General features: G+C 46.1%; 1 protein-coding gene across 1 annotated transcript; it reads right to left on the reverse strand.

Annotated features, from left to right (window-relative positions):
• Nucleotides 1-231: 231 nt before the first annotated feature.
• On the reverse strand, nt 232-618 carry LOC121288474 (histone H2B-like). The gene has a single exon (XM_041207014.1). The coding sequence runs from the start codon at nt 616-618 to the stop codon at nt 244-246; it is 375 nt and encodes a 124-aa protein (XP_041062948.1). The 3' UTR covers nt 232-243.
• Nucleotides 619-22,816: the final 22,198 nt, after the last annotated feature.

Genomic DNA, 22,816 nt, shown 5'->3' on the forward strand with positions numbered 1-22,816 from the left:
GAGGTCGCCCATTTAAAACAGAGATGAGGAGGAATTTCTTCTCTCAGAGGGTAGTGAATCTGTAGAATTCTTTACCGCAGGGGGCTGTAGAGGCTGGGTCGTTAAGTATATTCAAGGCTGAGATAGACAGATTTTTAATCAGTAAGGGAATCGAGGGTTATTGGGAAAAGTCAGGAAAGTGGGGTTGAGGATTATCAGATCAGCCATGATCTCATTGAATGCTTTTCAGTCTATTGCGGGGTTTTACTTGGAGCAGGTGTACTTGGTCACTGCCTTTGTCCCTTCCGACACGGCGTGCTTGGCCAGTTCCCCGGGCAGCAGCAGGCTCACGGTGGTCTGGATCTCCCGGGAGCTGATGGTGCTGCGTTTGTTGTAATGGGCCAGGCGGGAAGCCTCACCCGCGATGCGCTCGAAAATATCGCTCATGAACGAGTTCATGATGCTCATGGCCTTGGAGGAGATTCCGGTGTCGGGGTGAACCTGCTTCATCACTTTGTAGATGTAGATGGCGTAACTCTCCTTCCTCGACTTTTGCCGTTTCTTGCCGCCCTTTGCTACCGGTTTCTTTACGGCTTTCTTGCCTCCCTTCTTGGGAGCTGGTTTCTTCTCATCAACCATCTTCACTCTCATTGAATGGTGAAGCAGACTTAATGGGCCGAATGGTCTACTTCTGCTCCTACGTGTTATGGTCTTATGATGGAGCTTCTTCAGCACTTAGACAGGAGTGGTTTAAGCAGGCAGCTCATTGCCACTTTCTCGAGGATTAACTAGAGAGGGGCAATACACTGGCCTTGCCAGAGACACTCATATCTCAAGAAATTAATCTCAATAATTTTCATAATAATAAATACAATAATATTATTTTGCCCTGGAGACAAGATATGATCTCAAAAGCACTGAGTGAAAGCAATAAGGCGCATTTGTCCCAACTATTGATTATTTAGTACCTAGGGGGCCCTGTTGGACTCCAACTTTAGTCTGGCCACCATTGTGTTAAGGCTGATGTAAAAGTGCCGCATCTAGGAAAATAATCAGTTTAGGTTGTCAGGTGTTTGTACGCTGCCTTTGCTGATCAGAATTTCTATCCTCATATCCCTCAACCCTTCACAAAGCATGTCTGATGCAGATACATTATTAATTATTATTGAGGCCACTTTGTCATACTCTGATGATACAGAACACCACAATACAATTAACATTTCTACCATGCTTTTCAGAGCACTTGGTTCTACACTGGGAAAACATCCATCACAGTCCTAGAAATGGTTGGCTTAGAACATCGTGTCAGCCGAAACCCAGTGGAAACGCTTTGAATAGGGTGGCAAGTGTCTCCAGGGAATCTTGGAACCCATCCTCAAAATGGTAACATGCAGTGCTTAACTCAGTTTGAGTTGTGAACAGCTCATTAAATAGGGCATTCAAAACAAACAACCTCCGTTTAATGAATTTACCATACATACAAACCAAATTAAATATTTGCTTATTAGCCCTGAACTCAAATTTATGAATTAGAAAAGAAATTGTTCAATTGATTAAAAGGTAACCATGAACGAACAAAGCCATGAGCTCATCCACACAGAGAAAATCTGTTATCCCCTCTCTGTCGTAGCATCCAATGAGTTGGTCACGCTTTGTGTATCGAACATCCTGACATCAACCCTAAATCGGCCTTTTACTGGTCTGAATCTGTGCCCAGCTCTTGAAACTTAGCTTTAAATATTTTACTGGACCTACCTTTTCCTTACCACTTATTATCTTATATTCCTTTACAAGATTACCCCTTGATCATCCCTTTTGAAGATAAAAATCCCAGGTTTCTCTCATCTTTCCTCACAATAGTCTTTGGTGCCGAGCAATAAAGCCGCGAGTCACTTCTCTGAACTGCCTCCAGGATTTAGATATCGTCCTTGTGTTTCAGTGACCAAAACAAGACGCAGTATACAAGGTCTGACTGGGGCACCATACAGTTTGAGCCCAAAGCCTCCACCCCACCCACCCCAGTACTTGTACTCGCTTTTTGTTTGGCTACAGGGAAAAAACTTGCATTTCTCCAGCAAGTTGCGCATCCTCACAAAGTCTCAAAACATTTCATAACCAGCAAATCGCTTTTGAAGAGTACTTACTGTTTTGCTAGGTGCTCGCCTTAGCACAGTGGTAGCACGCCCCCCTCTGAGTCCAAAGATCGAGAGGTGATGCTCCACTCCAAAGACTTGAACACATAATCCAGGCTGACACTTCACTGCTGCACTGTCGGAGGAGCTGCCCTTTCAGATAAATTGTTAAGGCAAGCCACCGTCTGCCCTCTAAGATGAATGTAAAAGACCCCATAACACTATTTTGAGTAAGGGCAGAGGAGTTATCCCTCGTGTTCTGCCCAGTATTTATCCTTTAACCAACATCACAAAAACAGATGATGCGGTCATTCTCACGTTTCTGGGAGCTTGCTTTGTGTGCAAATTGGCTGTCACGTTATCTACATTACAACAGTGACTGTACTTCAAAAGGACTTGCCTGGCTGAAAAGCCCCCTGGGATGTCCTGAGGTCATGAAAGGCGCTATATAAATGCAAATCCTCTACACGCAGCAGCCAGTTTGCATCATTTAACCCATCGGTATTCCTGGAACCCTGCTGGTGAAAACTGGCTGTCGGAACTCTCTATCTTACAGAGTAATAGTGATTGCGCTTGACAACTACTTCACTGGCTGGGAGATGCTTTGAGATTCCTATGAACCTGAAAGGCAGTGACAGTGAAAGACACTTTAGTGAGTTCTTTTGAAGCATCAAAGCCTCGAATATTAGTAAACTTTTTTGTCCTTACAGCTGCTAGTGAACCTGACACATGTTTCTAGTACTTAGCCCTCCTGAGCCTGTTCCACAATTAAAGATCAGGGTTGATCTGTCACCACTGCACCTAACTCTATATACCCAACTTTGTCCCATATCCCAGAATATCTTTGCTTAAAAAAATGTATCAGGCTCAAATTTAAAATCTACTACTATCTGTTATTATTGTCTATCCAGTTTTTTTGCCTCACATCCATCATTAAAAAGTTTAGATAATATTTTGATAGTGTTTAGCCTCCCAGGGGAGGTGGGGGTTGTGGTTTAGGAGCACAATTTCTTTCCCCTGATTCAGTGAGACCCCCCCCCCGCCCTACCTGCCGCCTTGTAGATGGAGACAGCAGGTTTTGGAGCAGGTTCCTATGACCACTGGTAAAGGACACCTCTTGACCGATCATTGGGGAGGCTGGGGTGGGTGTGGGAGCACAGCAGCAAGCTGCAGAAGATCACCCCCACCTCCCAACCCCCCCACCCCCAACAACACCTGCACCCGCACCCCCAACCCCAGCAAAGTCCCATCCCACCTGGCCACCTCTTGACACCGTTCAATGCAGTGGAAGGTTGAGCTGCAACTCAACCACTCAATAATCCAACTCTCCAAGATGCAGCCACGATAGAGGCTACTTCTCCGATGAGGAATTGTAAATCAGTAGATTTAATAGGGTTATGGGGTGAAGAGGTCAGTCAATCACCAGACCACAGGGTGGAATTTTACAACAGCAGGATTTTACAGTCCTGCCGAAGTCAATGGAATTTAGAATGGCTCACTGCATTTTACAGCCTCCTCCCCGTCCCCGCCACGACAGGGCTGTAAAATTCCGGCCATTATATAATCTACGGACACACGTGAATATTCACCTAGTTGCTTGGTGCTGGCTGTACAAATACACAACAGGCACGAGTAAACCTGGCAGTACAGCCGGACTGCACTGACTAGTTGACCCAAATTTCTGACCCGCTTTTTAAAAATAAACGACCACAGCTGCAAAAAAAGAAAAAAAAAGAGCTCAGGTTAAATCAATGACGAGGGAATTTTCCAACGATTTATTTATTTGAAATCAGCTTTCGGGTCAGGCTTACACGGTTAAAAGCCGTATCAGGAATGGAAGCAGTCTTTTCCAACATGAGTCGGGGACACAGGTACCTGTGTTACTCACACCACACGCAAACACGCACTGCTAACACACCGAGCCCAATTTCAGGTGATCTGGTCCGCTAAATAAAACATAGGCGTGTGTCCCCCACCACCCTCCGACCTGCACTGCAGACCACCTGGCCAATGGACCCCACCGGAATCTTAACTTTGACGGCACTCGGACTGTGCTCCCAGGTTTTGAATGCAACCTTGGCTGACATTCAAATTCACTGGGCTCTAGAGTAGGTGACTCGCTCCAGTCGTGTATTCACATGGTGTTATTCACTGCCAAAACCCTCTGAGCCTCCCTGTCTCAGGTTTGTGAGCGTGGGGGTGGGGAGGAGGTGATGAGAGGCGAGGACGAGATGTGGGAAGAAGTGTTGAGGTCAGTCCAAACTTAAAGGGAGCCTCCGCCCTTGTAAAATCCAGAGAGGGAACTTTCCAGTATCGTGCCCTAAATATCAGCTTCCAGATAACTATGGGCTGGATTTCATAGGGAATATACTGCTCACCTCCCTTTTGCAAGAGTCAGCTGGCAACTGGCGTACCTGAAAGTAGCCCCCTCCCTGCCCCACAGCGACAATACGCTGCCAGTGGGCTAAACCAGCGGAGAGTGGGACTTCCACCCCTCAAGAGCTGCCGGCCATTCCCAGCAGTGCCAGAACCTCAGCAGAGGGTGTTGCTGGGACTGCAAGTGGTTGTAAAGGACACGGATTCTGGGGTACTGGACAGGGTGGGATCGGGGAGCCTAGAGAGGGGCGTGAGGCGTGAGGGTGGGTCTGGGTTTTGGAGTTCAAGCGGCGAGGAACAATTGGGTGGAGGGGAGGGGGTGGGGTATCATCAGGGGGAGGAAGCACACAGGGCACCTCCCGAGGGATGCATCCCACTCCCTTCCCACTTTTTAAGCAGTTTCCTTAAAAAGACGGCCTGCCCAATCCCGCTCGCCCGCTCACGTGGACTGGGCAGCGTGTTATTCCAGTCAATTGGCTTGGTAACAAGCTCAATTGACCATTAGTTATATATTTATATATAAATGGCAGGCAGGTTGCCAACTTTGGGGTGTTATTGGGGGGGGGGGGGGGGGTTCGAGCGTGGGCAGGAAGGTGGTGAGCTTGCCACCCCAACCCCCCCCGTATTTTATCTGCTCCTTGGCCAAAAACCTGCCTGGCGAGGAGGAAGGATGGGGGGGGGAGGGGGTCAGGGAACTGCTACAAAATCCAGTCCTAGCTGTCACTAAGAAAAGCCAATTCTTGACAGTTGAAAATCTCCATAACAGAATGCAGTGTAATAAGGGAAACCGTTCACAAATCAATTGCTTACAGAGTTTTTCCTTACCCAGCACAGAGAAGCTTCAATAAATTAGTGTCTGTGGAACCAAGGGACAAGATTCCTGGAGCATCACTGAACATCAGAGACTGGGCTTTCCTCGCCTTGGTTCTTTCTTACTGCGCCCCACTCATCCACCCCACCCCCCCCTCCCCCACACCAGAGGGATGTACCTCCTGTTGTAGGATTTACTGCACAGCTCAGTTCTGTGCCTGAGTGCTGCAGTGCTTCCAGAGTCAGCTTCTGCATACACGTGTGCTGTGACTCACAGATGATGCAAGGGCTGAGCAAGTCCTCTGAAGCAAAGCGTCAGTTCGACTAGGGAGAGGGGGGGCGGAGAGTTCCTGACTTGACCTTTATAACCAAAGGACTAGGGATTTTAGTACAAGCCTAATTTTCGAGGGCAAAGCTCTGCACCAGCTAAAAGTCTCTGTCTGATCAGCTTCGTTTCAAACGTAGATTTTCAACTGATTGGGGGGGGGGTGTGGCGTCCCTGCACCTAAGAGGGGGTGGTCCGCATGGTCATCAACTTCCCATTGGTCCGTCAGCAGTTTGCTGAACACTTCTGCATTTTCTGATGTACTAACACGCTAAAAGGTCTGGAGAGAGATGCAGCGGTTTCTGTCGAAGTTCATCCCGAGCAGTTCTGTGACAGAGGACTCTGTGCTCTACGGGCTGTTCCCAGGGACACACACCAAGACAAACATCAACTGCAGCTGGAGGATCATCAACTCTGTGAAAGACGCTCTTTGGTCTGCCCGAAACCTGTTGGTCTTCCAGCGCAAAGAGTTGTCCCCGATCAAGTGTTGCAGACTGGCACATTCCAAGGTCCAGGACTACGTGCTGAGGGACGCACTAAAGCTTGGGGCAGCCGCTGCAAAGGCGCAATGGGGAAAGGTCACTGTTTAAGACCTTTCTGCCACAGTGCACAGAGGGGCTGGTAATTGTATAGACCCCTTGGGCTGTACAGCTCACAATGAATGTATGCAGTGAATACTATTGTATTATAATTGTACCGAAGCACCTCAGAGTGCAACATAATGTATGTTGATAACTCCAATACCATTGCACTGTCTGACTGTCTGTAATGACCATCTTGAAATGACTGTAATGTTCATTGATTGGACTGAAGAACCTCGTGATCCATGTGTAAAAGCTGAGTCTGACTGTACTTTTTGTGATGGCCATTTGGAAATGTTCTGTAATGTTCTTCCAGGTATTTTGTGAAAACATATTTTTCAAAAAAAACAAGCTATTTCTGTAGCTGTGAGCTAACTGAAGATTGCAATCCTATCCTGAGGATTGGCGCCATTGTCATTCACAAATTTGGAGAGGGGGGATCCCACAGGCTGGCATCAATGTTGTGTACAAGACCCCCCTCCCTCCCCCCACGCAGAAAAGTTTGCATCCAACTATCGAACAAAAGCTTTTAGCGTTAAAAAGCCCCACCCTTCAACCGCCAAAACTGTAGCCGGGATTTTCTGGCCCTGTCACCGGGGATGGGACCCCCCGCAGGTGAGGCGGTGCCCCAGCCAGAAGCCCATGGGCTTGCGGCGGGACCGGAAGATTCCAGTGGTGGGCAGGCAGGGTGTGGAAAATTCCCTCCCTCAGGCTTTAATCCTCAACAAAATCCCGCCGTGTCTTTTTTCTCGGTTTTAATTTCGATGATATTTTTAAAAAATTCTTCTGGCAAACCCTTGGCAAACCAGGCCAAAGAACTCACCAAAGGAGGGTCCTTTACAGTAGCCATGATGTGGGGGTGGAAATGGGGGTGGTGGGCACAGGATGGCGGGATTCCATTGCCCAAGCACTTCCGAAATGCTCGAGTACAGAACAGGGAAGTTATTTAAATCCCCAGCGTCCAATTTTACAAGTCACTGCGAGAAAATGGAGAAGCAACAGAACAGTTTTCACTTATTCTGTACGCACAAGATGATTAAAGGCAGACTAAGTGAGGCCGAACCTTCTGGGTTCTGTAACTTCTCATTTTTTCTCGAATGCTACAGCTGCTAGGAAACGAAATCTCTGGTCTGTTACTATCTGACAGGCTGATAAACAATTAGAATCACGCCGCACAGGAGAAAACCACTCGGCCCGTCGCTTCTGTGCCAGCTTTTTGAAAGAGTTATCCAATTGGTCCCACTATTCTGCTCTTTCCATCTAGCCCTAGATTTTTTTTCCAAATCTAAGGGGAAAAATTTTGCCCCCTGTCGTTTGGGGGGGGGGGGGGGGGGGGGGGGGGGAGGCTGGAGTGCAGGAGCGGGCACAGGCTGGTGCACCTCCAATCGGCGCTCCCGGTTGAGGGCGCGCCGCCATTTTACATGGGCAGGCCAATTAAGGAAGTGCTATGCGCTACCCATGCGGGTCGTGGGAGGGGAGGGGGGGGGGGGTGCTGGTTCCCTCAGCGAGAGAGCGCACTGATCTCCCTGATCGCCCGCGGATGAATTTTCATGCTTTTTCTAAAGCCCGCCTGGGCTCCCAGACTAGCCGCCAACCTTAATATTGGACGGGCAGGTCCGTTCATGATTTTCATTAGTTTCTCAATGGCCTCAATCGGCCGTTGACAGGTCAGCAGGAGCACAGCTGACCCGGCTGCACCCCCTGTCGACCTGAAATTGGAAATGACGCGGTGTGATGTTGGCAGCTCCACCCAACGCCATCCCGCGTCATTTTACACGTCGGCGAGCAGGCCCCAACCACGCTCGCCGACTGGAAGATCCTCCCCCATGTTACTTCTGAACGTTAGTCTCGAATCTGCTTCCATCTCCCTTTCAGGCAGTCAACTGCACATCATTCCAACTCAGAGTGTGAAGAAATATTCTCCCATCTCCCTGCATTCTTTTACCAAATATCTTAAACCTTTGACCTCTTGTTACTGAAGCTCCTGGCAGAGGAATCTTGTTCCCGCTTATCAAAATCCTCCATGACTCTGAATGCCTCTGTTCAATCCCGGAACTTTCTCTGCTCCAAGGAAATCAATCCCAGCTTCCCCGGCCTCTCCACCACCTCGCTCCACCTCACCCTGGTATTATTTGAATTCAGGATATTTCCGTTCAGTTTGCTTACCAAAACAAGAAAATGCGAGATATTAAAACTACCAGAGTCGCGGTAAAACTTGGGGCGGGATTTTTCCAGCCCCGCCCACCGCTCGGATTGTCCGGTCCCACCGAAAGTCAATGGATTTTTGGCTGGCCCACCGAATCCCCCGCCAATGACAGAGCTGGAAATTCCCAGCCGTCGCATTCTGTGCATGAGTCTAAATTCAGTCAACGTGTTTCTTGTTGACCAGCTTAATCTTGTCCATCTCCGAAATCAGCAGATGGCTTCCCCACCCCAAAGAAAGGCTCAGCATCCCAATTTTGCAACTGAGTTCTTGACAATTCGCTTTCCCGTTTACCCAGAAAAATCATTAAACGTTTGCTCCCTCCACCATCAGTCCACTGCAGCAACTCGCCAAGGCTCCTTCAACGTCACCATCCAAACCCGTGACCTCTACCACCTAGAAGGGCGAGGGCAGCAGACGCATGGGGACACCACCGTCTGCAAGTTCCCCTCCAAGCCACTCGCCATCCTGGCTTGGAATTATAAATCGCCGTTCCTTCACTGTCGCTGGTTTTAAACGCTGGAACTCCCAAACAGCGCTGTGGGCGTACCTACACCACACGGACTGCAACAGTTCGAGAAGGCAGCTCGCCACCACTTTCTCAAGGGCAATTATGGATGGGCAATAAATGCTGACCCAGCCAGTGAAGCCCACATCCCATGAAGGAATGAAAAAGAAGGTTTAATCATGCATGGTGGTTCCGTAAGTAACTGAACCATTTGGCATGCTGCAAAACCGTACAGATCTAGGTAGTCCCCTACACAACAAATACAGAAACAGAAATACCTGGAAAAAACTCAGCAGGTCTGGCAGCATCGGAGGAGAGCACAGTTGACGTTTCGAGTCCTCATGACCCTTCAACGGAACTAAAAATAGGAAAGGGGTGAAATATAAGCTGGTTTGGGGGGGGGTGTGGTTGTTAGGACAAGCAGCCAATAATAGGTGGAGATAACCAAAAGATATCACAGATAAAAGAACAAAGAGGTGTTGAAGGTGGTGATATTATCTAAAGGATAATTATCTAAGGCTAATTAAGAGTAGAAGGCAGGACAGACAAGGTACAGATAAATCTAGTGGGGGTGGGGGAATACTAAAAGGTAGAGATAAACAATGGGTGGAAATACATTTAAAAATAATGGAAATAGGTGGGAAAAGAAAAATCTATATAAATTATTGGAAAAAACAAAAAGGAAGGTGGAAGAAACGGAAAGGGGGTGGGGATGGAGGAGGGAGTTCAAGCTCTAAAATTGTTGAACTCAATATTCAGTCCGGAAGGTAGTCCCCTAGGTCGGTGCTGCTGAGGCTGTGGGAGGCAGTTTGGACTTTGAGAAAAAGTCACCATTCCCTCAGTTGGTTAGAGAGAGAAAAAAAAAATGAGTGAAACTCCTTGCTTGTGACGGGCTATTCAGTGTGTCTGCAGGGACATGCATGTGACTGGATCCCAAATTATAACAAAGTCACATTCAGCTGTGACGTTCTCTGTTAGCTCTAGGTTATGCCCACTACAGGCTCGAAGACCCTTACAGATTTCAACGCTGTATCTTTTTTTTAAATGGACGCAACAATTTTTAAGACGGCTGACAACACATCATGTGACTTTGGCAATATCGGCTCCAGACAAGAAGCTCAAGCAAATGCCTCATTGAGAAATGAACAATCCCAGCCACTTGTGAAACTCACAAGTCCTTTTGTTAAGGGTGAACTGCAAACAACCAGGACTACGGATACCAGCTGATTCGTCCTCCTGCCTCACCATGGACAATAGAGGCATCGAAGCTCAATGGGTGTTAGAAGAATATAAAATCGATCTTTCATTGTATTAATGGTCTCTCATCTCAAAACAGTCAACGTGTGAAAGGCCACAACACAGGATGTGTATTGGCCCAACCCGTTACCTTATTTGGGAAAGGCCTTTAGACTAGTGTAGGTCACGTGGTTAAGGCAGCCAGGTCTATACCTGCTTTTAAAAAGCCACAGCAGGAGCTGTGCGCGCTCAGAGAAACAACACGAGCAATTCCATCTGAAAGACTGTCTGAAAAGCCAACAAACCAGATGCAAGACAACACAGCCAGGGTAAAACAGCTCTGCCTTGAAACAGGGAGAAGGAATCTTCCCACAACCTGGTCCACCTAAAGTTCACCTGAGAGCCAATCTCCTGGCAATTCAACTACAAGAAACCTTGCAGCTTATTGAGAATCCTCTGTTTTTACCCGACCTCCACTCCAGCTACAGCATCAATTCAGCTAAGAAACTACAGGCCTGTTTCGATCTGCTTCGAAAGAGACCGAAATAATTTCAGCTTGTAATTATATTTTTTTTCCCTCATCTCTATTCATTCTTGATATGTGTGATAGTATGTGCAAGATGGTGCATTAAAACCTCTGGGACAAGATGTGATAATAAATAATCTTTATTTTTTAAACTCACAAAGGCTTGCTGCTGGAATGTATTTAAATTGGAACAACCCACTCTTAGAGGCTAAGAACATATATTAACCTCACACATATAAAAACTTTGATCATGAACAATAGTAAACACGTAAACTCTGACCATGACATGTATATTAATTGTGTTCAATGGTATTCAGATGATGGGCATTAACTGGCGAATTCACTTGTGCTCCTAGGAGTAAGCAGAATGACAGAGAGAGAGAGAGAGATGAGAAAATAGAGGAGGAAAATAAAAATTGGAAAACAATGTGTGATTTTCTTTTCAAATGTGAGAAAGTCACCTATCTATTCTTGACACAAAGCTGTGTGTGTTTCATGTACGGGGATGTACAGTTTGATAGTAAGACTCAGTTACAGATGTCAAGCACTGCAAGTAATGAAATGGTAATGGAGCAGGCTATCAGACAACAAAGAATAGGCAAAGATAAGAAAACACAACCTAATTACACAATGTCCCCATTCCATAAATCAGATGCTGTACAAACTACACTTTGCAGGATTGGCAAAAGGGATAACAAAGAGTCTGGATTGATTGAGAACTGCCACAAAATCAACATGAAAGCACTAGCTGGCTCTGATGAAGAGTCTTTCGCTGGTCCCCATTAGAGCTGCTAGTTTGAAATAAGGAGCTCAAAACAGAAAGAATAAACACGAGGGGGTCCGACTGGAGATGGGGAATCGCCGTATCACAATCCCTTAAAACAATCTGCAAATAATTCTAATTATTCTTTTGTATACTTTTGACTGCCTGAGTGTCCTCAATATGTTTTCAACTTGTAGAGGGGACTGACTTGGAGGAGTTACTGATTCTGACTGCTCAAGGGCACTGAATTAACAGGTACAAAAGAAAGGCTAATCATTTTGAATACACCGGGTTAATGACTGTGTAGCTCCTGTGATTAATTCAGCGTTTATACATTGTCACTTTCACTAACTGCTCCAAACCAGTTCCTTTAGGGCTTTAGAGTTTAGGTTTCAGAAACAAATTATCCCCACGTGACAGAGAACAGAAAAGATAACCAAAATTTAACTTAATTCCTTATATTTCTATTTACGATGCCTTATATTTCCTGCCTGTCATACTTACTTCCTGTAATACTTTCCCCAGCACATTTTGTTGATAATTGTTATAAAATAATTAGATCCAGCAATTTACAATCAGCAAAGTCACAGGAGATCTGCTGACAAACACATCAGGCGGAATCATCCCAGATTTGCACTAAGTGCAGTAGCAGGCAGGGAAAAGGACATACCTAAACTGCAGCCACCCACACAGTTCACAGTGCTCCAGTGAAGACGTGGCCCGAAAAACCAGGAGGAGCTCAGTGCCCCATCGCTGGAATGCACTTTGGAGGCCCCACCAGGATATCCTCCACTTCCACTCTGGCCTCAGGAGGCCCATCAGTCTCACCACTCCGGTGTGGGAGGCCATGGCAATGGTGGTCAGTGCCAATGTTTGCACAGAAGAGGTCGGCCATCCAGTGCAGGAAGAGGATGAACGAGCTTATCCGTGCCACCAGGGTAAGGCAACCATCTCATCACTCTAAACTCACACGGTCACTGGCATCTCACTCACTGCCAGCTCATAGGACATCACCACCCATTCTCTCACGCATACCCTCACACGTCCATCTGGCCTCATCTCCGCTGGAGGCTGCCTCCTCAGCCCTCACCATCTTGAGGCCATCTGCGCAGATCAACATGTGCCCCCCACACACACACCCTGGGATACCCTCCTTCCCCAGGACAGCCCTCGCCCTGCAGCCTCTCCCCTTTCCCCAAGCAATCCCTAGCCCCGCGGCCATTGAAAAACCACCCGTGCTTTATAGCTGGTCTGCTAGGTAGAGACCTGTCCATGAGCACCCCCCACCCCCCCCGAGAAGCGATATGGTGCTGCCTGTGAAGCCTGGCGCTGATGACTGCGAGTACTGCCCGAAGCAAGGTAGGCAAACAAACCTCGAAGTCCCGAGTGAAATTCAGCTGGCCAGGTGCACATCGCTTATGTCCAATCGTGAATCATGTCGGTGTGACGTGCCCAGATGATCCAGCGTGGGGGGGGATGATTCCGGCAGGCAGGGATTATAATTATATGCGGATGTGTTAAAACAACGTTCCCGATGTCCGGCAGCCGGGAACACGGCCCACCATTAACAGGTAGAGCGAACGATCACAAACTCTCCCCACCATGTTGTCCGCTCACACCCACCGGGCTGGAAAATTTCGGCCATAATAGGACAAAGTCTGCAGTTGAAAAAGCCATTTGGTCCAGCACACCCACTCCAGTCAGTGTCCATGTATGACAGACTTTACCCCATATCACCACCATCTGTACATCTTAAGGAACACCACGTTCCTTCTGCCTTTATCTCCAAAAGTATATCAAGTACCACTTTAATACCACCATAATCCTTTTAAAAAGCGCTAACTGGTTCTAAATCAACTACCTTCTCTGGGACACTGTCCCCCTTTTGGGAGAAAAATGCTCTTTGCTGATTTCTAATCTTGCCTCAAACGTATGGATTGAGTACGTGTGGAGTCCATCGCTAAACAGCTTGCTCACTTAATTGTTTGAAGAGGCCGCTAATGAGGAAACTGCCTTTAAAAACAGGGGAAAGTTGTCAGATGCAAAATCCAATGGCAACAACAACCTCCAAAGTGCGCCTGAAGTCAGGCTAAGAAACAAGCATCAGCTCATTCATTACTGCCCACCTCGAGTCTTTCAGATTACAAGGAGCAAAACTCAGAACTGATTTTGTCACAATGCAGTAAGATTTAAGGATATCCTTTTGAAGCATCCACCAATAATTTCATCATACAACCAAGGCTAACATTCCAGTACAATAACAGCTGTGGGTAGCACTCTCATCTCCAAGTCAAAAGGTTGTGGGTTCAAGTCCCACTCCAGAGAATTGAACACTGACATTGCAGTACTGAGGGAGTGCTGCACAGTTGGAGGTATGGGCGTAAGAAATCCTGCAGCACCATCTTGAACAGCAGGAGAGTTGCCCTGGTCAATATTTCTCTCATAATCACAACAACAGATAAGATTCAGTCGTTATCGTGTGGGAGCTTGCTGTGCGCAAATTAGCCGCTGCGTTTCCTACATTACAACAGTGACAACGCTTCAAAAGTACTTCATTGACTGTAAAGCACGTTGAGACATCCAGTGGGTTATGAAATGTGCTATATAAATGCAAGTTTTTTGTTTACATACACTGAGTGAGTACTGCATTGACTTTTAACTTGATGTTAACCCTGAAAGGTTGGTGGAAGCAGATGCACTAGAAACGTTCAAAAAGGAAACGGACAAATACTAAAAAAGGAAACATTGGAGGGATCCTGGGGAAAACATGTGGGGTGGGACTCAATCGACAGCTCTTTCAAAGAACCACTACATGTACATGGGCTGAATGCCTCCCTCTGGGTCTATCATTCTATTTATCTACCAGCTGTCAGGAACTAATGGATCAGAGATTTAGTTTCCTCACAATTGCAGTATTCAAGAAAAGTGAAAATATACAGAACCCAAAAAGTTCCACCTCAGTCTGTCTGCCTATAAACATCTTGTAGGCATGGAATAAGTAACAACTGCCCTTCTGCATTTTCTTGCACTGACTCTTTAAAAAAAAAGATGGAGGTTTAAATAACTTTCCTCCACCTTACCACACTCCAACATTTCAGAAGTGGTCACTCAAAGGACCAGCACAGACTCGATGGGCCGAATGCCTCCTTCTGTGCTTTCCCATTCTCCGCAGCCACTGCCTGCCCATTCAAGTGGATGTAAAGTTCCCATGGGATTATTCAAGGATGAAACACTGGGAATTTTACAGGCCTGGAGTGGCAGGGCAAGGCTGTGAAAGTCAACGAGCTGATCAAAAGTCCATCAACTGAGGCGGGGCCGTAAAATCCCACCCCCCTCTCTTTCGGAGCAGGACCCCAGAGCACTATAGTATTGATAAGTGTTAGCTTGGTTCACTTTTGTCAGGATCAAGTTCCGCCGCAGAGTAGGAGTTCAGTGTAGGCCTGGGGGAGGGCTGCATTTCAACGGAGTTGTTAAAGCCAGGCCCTGTCTGACTGGTCAGGTGGATATTGAAGATCCCATGGCACTATTTTGGAGAAGGGCGAAGGCTTCTTCCTGACAAACATTCCTCCCTCAACGAGCACCACAAAAATGAAAGTAACTGGCTACTTAGCTTGCGCTGCTCTTGAGACCATGCTGTAGCATTTATCTACACAACAACACATTTTACCAATAATGCTGTATGTGGTGTCAGAATGTGATAAGCTGCAGCACAAATACAAGATGGAGATTTCAACAACCTTCCCTTCACCATAAGCACACTCCAGCATTTCTGAATGTTCACAGGTGAAAAATTCTTTAACACTTTGCTGCCAAAGCATGAACAACAGAGTAAATGAGGGACTGATGTGATTCCCAGAGGCTCTAACAAATGACTTGGTGTTATCCTGCACATTCGAACAGCAACACAAGCCTTTACCATTGCAAAGTTGGTCACATCTTTAAGCTTCAGCGGGACATAGGAGCTGGAGTAAGCCCTTGAGCCTGCTCAATAATTCAATCACGCTGTCTCAATCTGTACTCCAACTGCATTTACCCACCTCCGCTCCCTATATACTGGGCAGGGCATTAATGAGAGCATTGTGTACAGTTTTGGACTCCTTACTTAGGGAGAGTATGCTTACTTTGGAAATAGCTCAGAGGAGGTTTGCCAGGCTGATTCCTGGGTTGAAGGGGGTTTGTCTTATGAGGAAAGATTGAGCAGGTTGGGCCTCTACCCATTGGAGTTTAGAAGAGTGAGGTGTGGTCTTATTGAAACATATAAGATGCAGAGGGGGCTTGACAGGGTAGATGCTGAGATATTTCCCCTCATGGGGAAATCGAGAAACAGCGGGGGGAGCAGTTTAATAATAAGGGATCTCCCAATTAAGATGGAGATGGAGGAATTTCTCCTTAGTCTTTGGAATTCTCTTCCCCCGGTGAGCAGTGGAGGCTGGGTCACTGAATATATTCAAGGCTGAGTTAGGCGAATTTTGATTGACGAGGGAGTCAAAGGTTATGAGGAACAGGCAGGAAAGTGGAGTTAAGGCCACGATCTTATTGAACGATGGAGCAAGCTTGATGGGCTGCTCCTGCTCCTGCTCCTATTTCTTACGATCTTATCCCTCACAGGAAGACCACTGCTGGAGGCCAAGATTACCAGGCACACGCTGTGGAGTGAGGGAGGATGCGTCACATGTGGAGATCCATCGCGGCTTGAGGTGGAAAAAAGCCAAATTGCAAAATTGGAAGTACGTGAGAAAACAGTGGCGGGGGCGGGGAAAATACAAAAGCTAACTTCTGTTTTCTGCGTCCCAGTTGGTTTGAGGCTTCTGCAGATGGGGAAAGGAACGAGCATAGGTCCCTGCTGGTGCTTCAGTGTGGAATGCGTACTGAGACACAAAATATCAGATGTAAAGCCACCTGGTGCCGGGCTGTGGCCAGACTGGTACGAAATCTATTGAACGGTCACTCTAATCCCTCAACAGTTAGCCCATGGCGATTAGTCTTGAACGCTCCAGATGTTTCAACATCCATTCCCTTCAGGGGAAGAAAATGCCAGATATCTTAGTATTGAGCTACTCCTGTTTGCAAATTGCTCGTCTTTCTCAAAGAGGCCAGTAAAAGTGGCTTACTCCAGCTTGTTTGTCCTGTACCTTCCCTGGGCTGCTGGAGGCTATTGCCTTTCACAAGGAGCCACAAAGAACTTTGAGAACTTAACGTGTCCGGCTAGAGCTGTTCGACTTGGCGTCAGTGCAGCAGAATACAAAGCAAGCTGATGGCACTGTGCTGTAGTACAGTGGGAACTACAACCAGCATTTCACAATGACTTCCTGAATGATTCTGCAATATCATTGCGCCATATATAGTACTAAAACGACCCAGAAAGTGGCAATCACACTGAGTAAGGGCACCCCAAGGTCTGACTGAAAGAAGCAAGTGCCACATTTTAGTGCAGTGTGGAGGAAGGGTCACATACTCTTCACCAGCTGAGGTTAAGGCATGTTTTGGAGGTTCAGTCAAAGAAGCTTCACTGTGTGACGTGTACTAATCCACATCTGGCAAAATAAAGTGAGAAAATATTCCAGATCTTCACAACATCCATCCAGGACAAAGCAGCCTGCTTGACTGGCACCCTATCCACAAACAACCACTCCCTCCACCACCAACGCATGGTGGCAGCAATATGTACCATCTACAAGATGCACTGCAAGAACTCACCAAGGCTCCTTAGGTAGCACCTTCCAAACTCACGAGTGCCACCTTCTAGAAGGGCAAGGGTAGCAGACACATAGGAACACCACCACCTGAAAGTTCCCCCCCAAGTCACTCACCACCCTGACATGGAAATATATCACTGTTCCTTCACTGTCGCTGGGTCAAAATCCTGGAACTCCCTTCCTCACAGCACTGTGGGTGTACCTACACCACATGGACTACAGCGGTTCAAGAAGGCAGCTCACCACCACCTCAAGGGCAATTCTGATGGGCAATAAATGCTGGCCCAGCCAGCGAAGCCCTCATCCCATGAATGAATAAATAAAATCTTGCAGGTTGCACAAAAACTCCAAGAAATAGCAGAACGATTACAAAAATTGTGAATCCATGATTACTTCAGGATTGAATTCGTTCCCTAAAAAATATTTACCATTATTAAAAAAAAACAAACCTGGAGTGACTGAAAATGTGTTTGTAAAGGAGTTTTATAAATTATTAATGAGTGAATTCTAGACCTCGGTGGGTGCAAGGCTGTGCTATGGTGAGATGTCTGAAATGTGACAGGAAGTAAACAATAAACTATTTAACCAGCCGATCTAGTCAGCTTCCTCCCGTACAATGTGTAAACCCAGTTGTTGGGGTGAATGTTTGACTGCAGCACAGTTTAGCATGTGACCTTTTTTTTAAAAAAAAATAATGGGTTCACAGACACATTTCTGTCCCACTCTTCCTCTATCTCTCTGCTTGCCTACCGTTCTTTCATTCCTTTTTCTGTCTGTCCTTTGCCCCATTCCTTTTTTCTGGCCTTTCTGCAGGTGTCCCTTCTACAGATCTGCCACTGTTTATATCTCTCTCACAGAGCCTGCTGGGTGTCTCTCTCATCCTGTTTTTCCTCTCACTCTTTCTCTCCCACCCCCTTTCAGATGTGACATTAAATCGAAGCCCAGTCTGCCCCACTAGGGCTGCAAAAAAAAAATCCCATGGCACTAATCCAAAGAACAGCAAGGGAGTTATCCCCAGCGTCTTGACTAATCTTTATCCCTCAAGCAACATTACTGGAACAGATGATCATTATCACATTGCTTTTATGGGAGCTTGCTGTCCACAAATTGGCTGCCACATTTCCTACATTATAACTGTGACCACACTTTTAAAAAGTACTTAGTTGGGTGTAAAGCCTTGTGAGATGTCCTGAGACCATGGCAAGATGTACTGTAAGTTCTTCCTTTCCTCTATCTCCCTTGCACAATTTATCTCGTTTTCTCTCCATCTGTTATTTTTTCTTTTTGTGTCCCCACTCTATCTCTTAGAAGTATCCTTCGCCTGTATGTCTGTCTCACTCTTTATTGGTTAGTCACTCCTCCGCTCTCTCTCTCTGTAGATCATGTTCTCTCTTTCTTTCTGTAGACCTGGCATTATTCATGTTCCCTCTGATCCCACACAGATCAACAGCCAGGCGTTTGATATATTTTGCAATCTTGTACGGATAAATAGAAGAAAATTATAAATTGTAACAAAATACCCTTGTAACTTGAACAAGGCCAGCAAAAACACGCAATTGTTGACTTTGCAAATTGTGTCCACAATAGAGCTCATTAATCAGTGACCTTACACGTTATCCCGGACTTATCTCTGGGGTCAGGTTGGTCTGTACTGACGCACATTTCTAACATTAAAAGTAATTTAAGAAAGCTTTGTTGAACACTTTTAACTTTTGCTCCATATTCAATTTTGGGGAGAGGGCAGGTCAATTCTGAAATACATCTTACTGTCACGTTGCTTTGAGTAGTGCTATGCTGTCCTTTCTATAGCAAGTACATTGGTGTTCTGGTCACATGTATGGAAATGGGCCATTTGAGTGTCGGGCTACCTAGATTGCAAGTTTCCTAACCTGTAACATGAGGCTGTGGATGTTATGTTTGTAAGGTGAAAGACTTACAAGGGGAACAACAACAGCGATGGGCACTTGCACATCTCCTAATCAATGTTGCTGCATCATTGTCAGATGACTGGGTCCAACTGTCTGCATGCACTAAATACTCATTTCCTTGCTTTGAGAGCTACCTCCTCAGAATGGGATAATGAGACAGATAAGGGTTCTCTGTACCAGCCATCTATGCCCCTCCATGATGAAGCAAAACAACAAGTATGAGGGGATCTGCCTATGAGGAGAGCCTATATTCCCTGGAGTTTAGGAGAATGAGAGGTGATCTAATTGAAACATATCAAATTCTTAAGTGGCTTGACAGGGTAGATACTGAGAAAATGTTTCCACTAGCTGGAGAATCTAGAGTATTGGGTCAGTCTCTGAATTAAGGAGGGCAATTTAAGAGGGAAATGAGAAATGTGGATCTGTGCAAATCTACACTGCAGAGAGCTGTGGATACTCAGTTGTTCAGAATATTCAAGACAGAGGTTAACGATTTTTGGGTACTAAAGAAATTAAGGGATAGTGCGGGAAGGTGGAACAGAGGTAGTGGATCAGCCAACATCTTGTTGAGTGGCAGAGCAGGGTCAAAGGGTCAAATGGCCTACTCCCGATCCTGTTTCTTTTGCTCTTATGTTCTTATGACCAAGATATTTCCTCTCCACCGTCTTGTTTTCACGTGGAATTTACACAGAAAATAGGAGCAGGAGTAGATTATTCAGCCCTTCGAGCCTGCTCTGCCATTCAATAAGATCATGGCTGATCCTCTATCTCAACACCACACTCTCACGCTCTCCCCACACCCCTTGATGTCTTTACAGTACAGAATCGATCTATTTCCTTCATAAATATATTCAGTGACTTGGCCTCCACAGCCTTTTGTTTTAGAGAATTCCACAGGTTCACCACCCTCTGGGTGAAGAAATTTCTCCTCATCTCAGTCCTAAATAGCCTACCCTATTTCCTGAGACTGTGACCCCTTGTTCTAGACCCCCAGCCAAGGGAAACATCATCCCTGCATCCAGTCTGTCCCACCCTGTCAGAATTTTATAAGAATCAATGAGATCCCCTCTCATTCTTCTAAACTCCAATGAATACAGGCCTAGTCGGCTCAATCTCTCCTCATATGACAATCCTGCCATCCCAGGAATCAATCTGGTGAAACTTTGCTGCACTCCCTCTATGGCAATCAAATCCTTTCTTAGGTAAGGAGACCAAAACTGCACACAATTCTCCAGGTGTGGTCTCACCAAGGCCCTGTACAGCTGCAGTAAGACATCCTTGCTCCTGTATTACAATGGAGGCCAAAATACCACTTGCATGCTTGTTTTCAGTGACTGGTGTACAAGGACATCCAGGTCCCTTTGTACATCAACATTTCCCAAACTATTACCAGCCAGCCCAGAGAAGCAGCTTGCCCAACTGAGGGAATTGAAATTCAGCGATGGGCTTCACTGTGACTCAAGGTTCAGAACCCTATGTATCAGCCACCCTACCGCCTTCAGAATAACACACCAGCTTACCATGCCATTGCAATAATTCCATTGAGACCAGCCTCTGGACTGGAGGCTACCACAGCGCTATACAACCAATCTATAATGCAACATGTCGCACCAACCTTTTCTGAATCTGTGAAGCAGGATACCGTGCTCTGCTGTATCGCCGTGTTCATGGTCCAAAACTCCTCGCCGCTCATTTTGATCGCCTCTGCATCTTGCTGAAGTTAAATGTGCAAAGAAAATCGAAGTTTGTGCCATACCTGCCTATCTTACAGAACTTCTGGTCTAATTCAGGAGGCAAGGCATGAGGCAAACCCTGACTTTTTTTCTGTTGTGTATCAAAACTGCTCCATTTTGTCCATCGGTCCAATTGCTGACCCTGACACAAATAATGAAGTCCACTTGACTGAGCAGCGCAACCGGAGCACTAAAACTCATCAAGATAAATAGCTGTATATTAGTGCAGTGCGGCACAAATGCATTCTGCCATAACAAGCCACCTGATCTTTATTTTTTCATTCCTTCACAGGAGATGGGCGTCGCTGGCAAGGCCAGCATTTTCGCTGCCCTCCCTAATTGTCCTTGCAACCTGCGCCTCCAAGACTTCCTGTATCACATGCGGAAAGGCTACTTCAGTCAGCAGACAACGCACAAAACCAAACAGCTTCAGTACCCCTCCCCGCTCCCCAACATCCCCACTGCCCCCTGCAAACCTGAACAAAGGAATTAAAGTGACTTGGCAAACTCTGCAATCCGTTCAAGTCTCCTTGAAAAAGATTTACGCAGTGCCTTTAAGGATACAGAAACACCGCACAAAATGCTTGTCCTGACACTCAGGATTAAAAGGGGACAACTGACTTCTCAAGTAATACAGTTCACCTAAACATTCAGCACTGAATATCCTATACAGCACTCAACATACTTCCTATCAGTGCATCTGCAAACCTGCAGTCCATTTACATCATTGAAATGGTGCGTGCATGGTTTTTAAAAAATGTATTATGTGTCTGCTTTCCCTTCCTATTACTGCATTGTGGTTCCAGATTTGGGAATGCTAGCCGTGCATAGGTTTCTCTGCAGCACAAGCCAATGCTGCTTTGCAGTCAGTCACCAATATCACCGCACCACCGCACCCCCCCCACCCCCCTATCCCCAGCTGACTTTGCTGCATTTCTCAAGAAAAACTGTCAATGCAGCATGCAGTGGTGTTCCGGACAGTTTTGCTTCCTCCTCCTTATTCCCTTCCGGTTTGCAGTACACTTTACTGCGAATCCTTATGCTCCGCAACCACTTAACTAAGCATGAAAGCCTCTTTTTTTTTTTACAATCAATTTCTCCAATCAAATAGATAGAAAAATCAGAACCATTCAGTCAATAGCCCAGCATTTCATACACCTATAGGTCACTTAAAACTGGGCAAGGGTGCACAATAAAATACAGTACATGTTTAAATATTATATTCGCAATGCATTCTCACCCCTTCAATGAGCATTAACAAAGTCATTCAAGTCCAGGTCCTTTGGAAGGGTATCCAGAATATTGCTGGAATTGCTGAGGAGGTAGCACAACGTAAGTTACCTCTGATCCTTCTCACCCACCGTGTGCATATTTTCTTCCCAGCAAACCGCGTTTAAAAAGTCTCACACAAAACTTTACCGGGCATCGCTGGCCCTTTAAGTGAGCAGGCAGCTTCAGAGGAAAACGGTCACAGGCATTGATATTCCAGTCTGCCACAGTCTACGTCTGCCAGGAGCAATACTGGGTTTTATGTACCACAATTTATCTGAGGACATTACAGGAGATCAAAGAAGGTTGCAGACAGGAGAGGTTGACCCACTGTAGGCCAAAAGGTGACTTGTGGCTACAGCAAACGTTTGTGACCTACTTCTGCTAATGAAAACTGCCACATACAGGAAGGAGCACCTGTACTCTTCCAGCCATATTAAATGATTTACTAGTACATTAATGCAAACTAAGGCAACTCATTGCATAAAGTAGGACGTTTGCATTGATTTCAAAATCAATTTAAAACCAAGACACAAGGTTATCCTTTTCTTCTATTTTCCCTTATAAAATTTTAATACATCAAAAAAATTGAGGAAGTGGAACTTTGCAGGGACTGTAGCTGAACTATTCATTTTTCGATCTTGGTTTGAAGGTCAGGGGAAATGTTTTTAAAAGTCACATTCTTCTGTAGTCGCCTGATTACACTTACGAGTTCAGCCTGGATAAAGGTTAAGAATCCGAGAGCCATTTC

The sequence above is a fragment of the Carcharodon carcharias genome, chromosome 15 (assembly GCF_017639515.1).
Source record: "Carcharodon carcharias isolate sCarCar2 chromosome 15, sCarCar2.pri, whole genome shotgun sequence".
Classification (NCBI taxonomy): Eukaryota; Metazoa; Chordata; class Chondrichthyes; order Lamniformes; family Lamnidae; genus Carcharodon; species Carcharodon carcharias.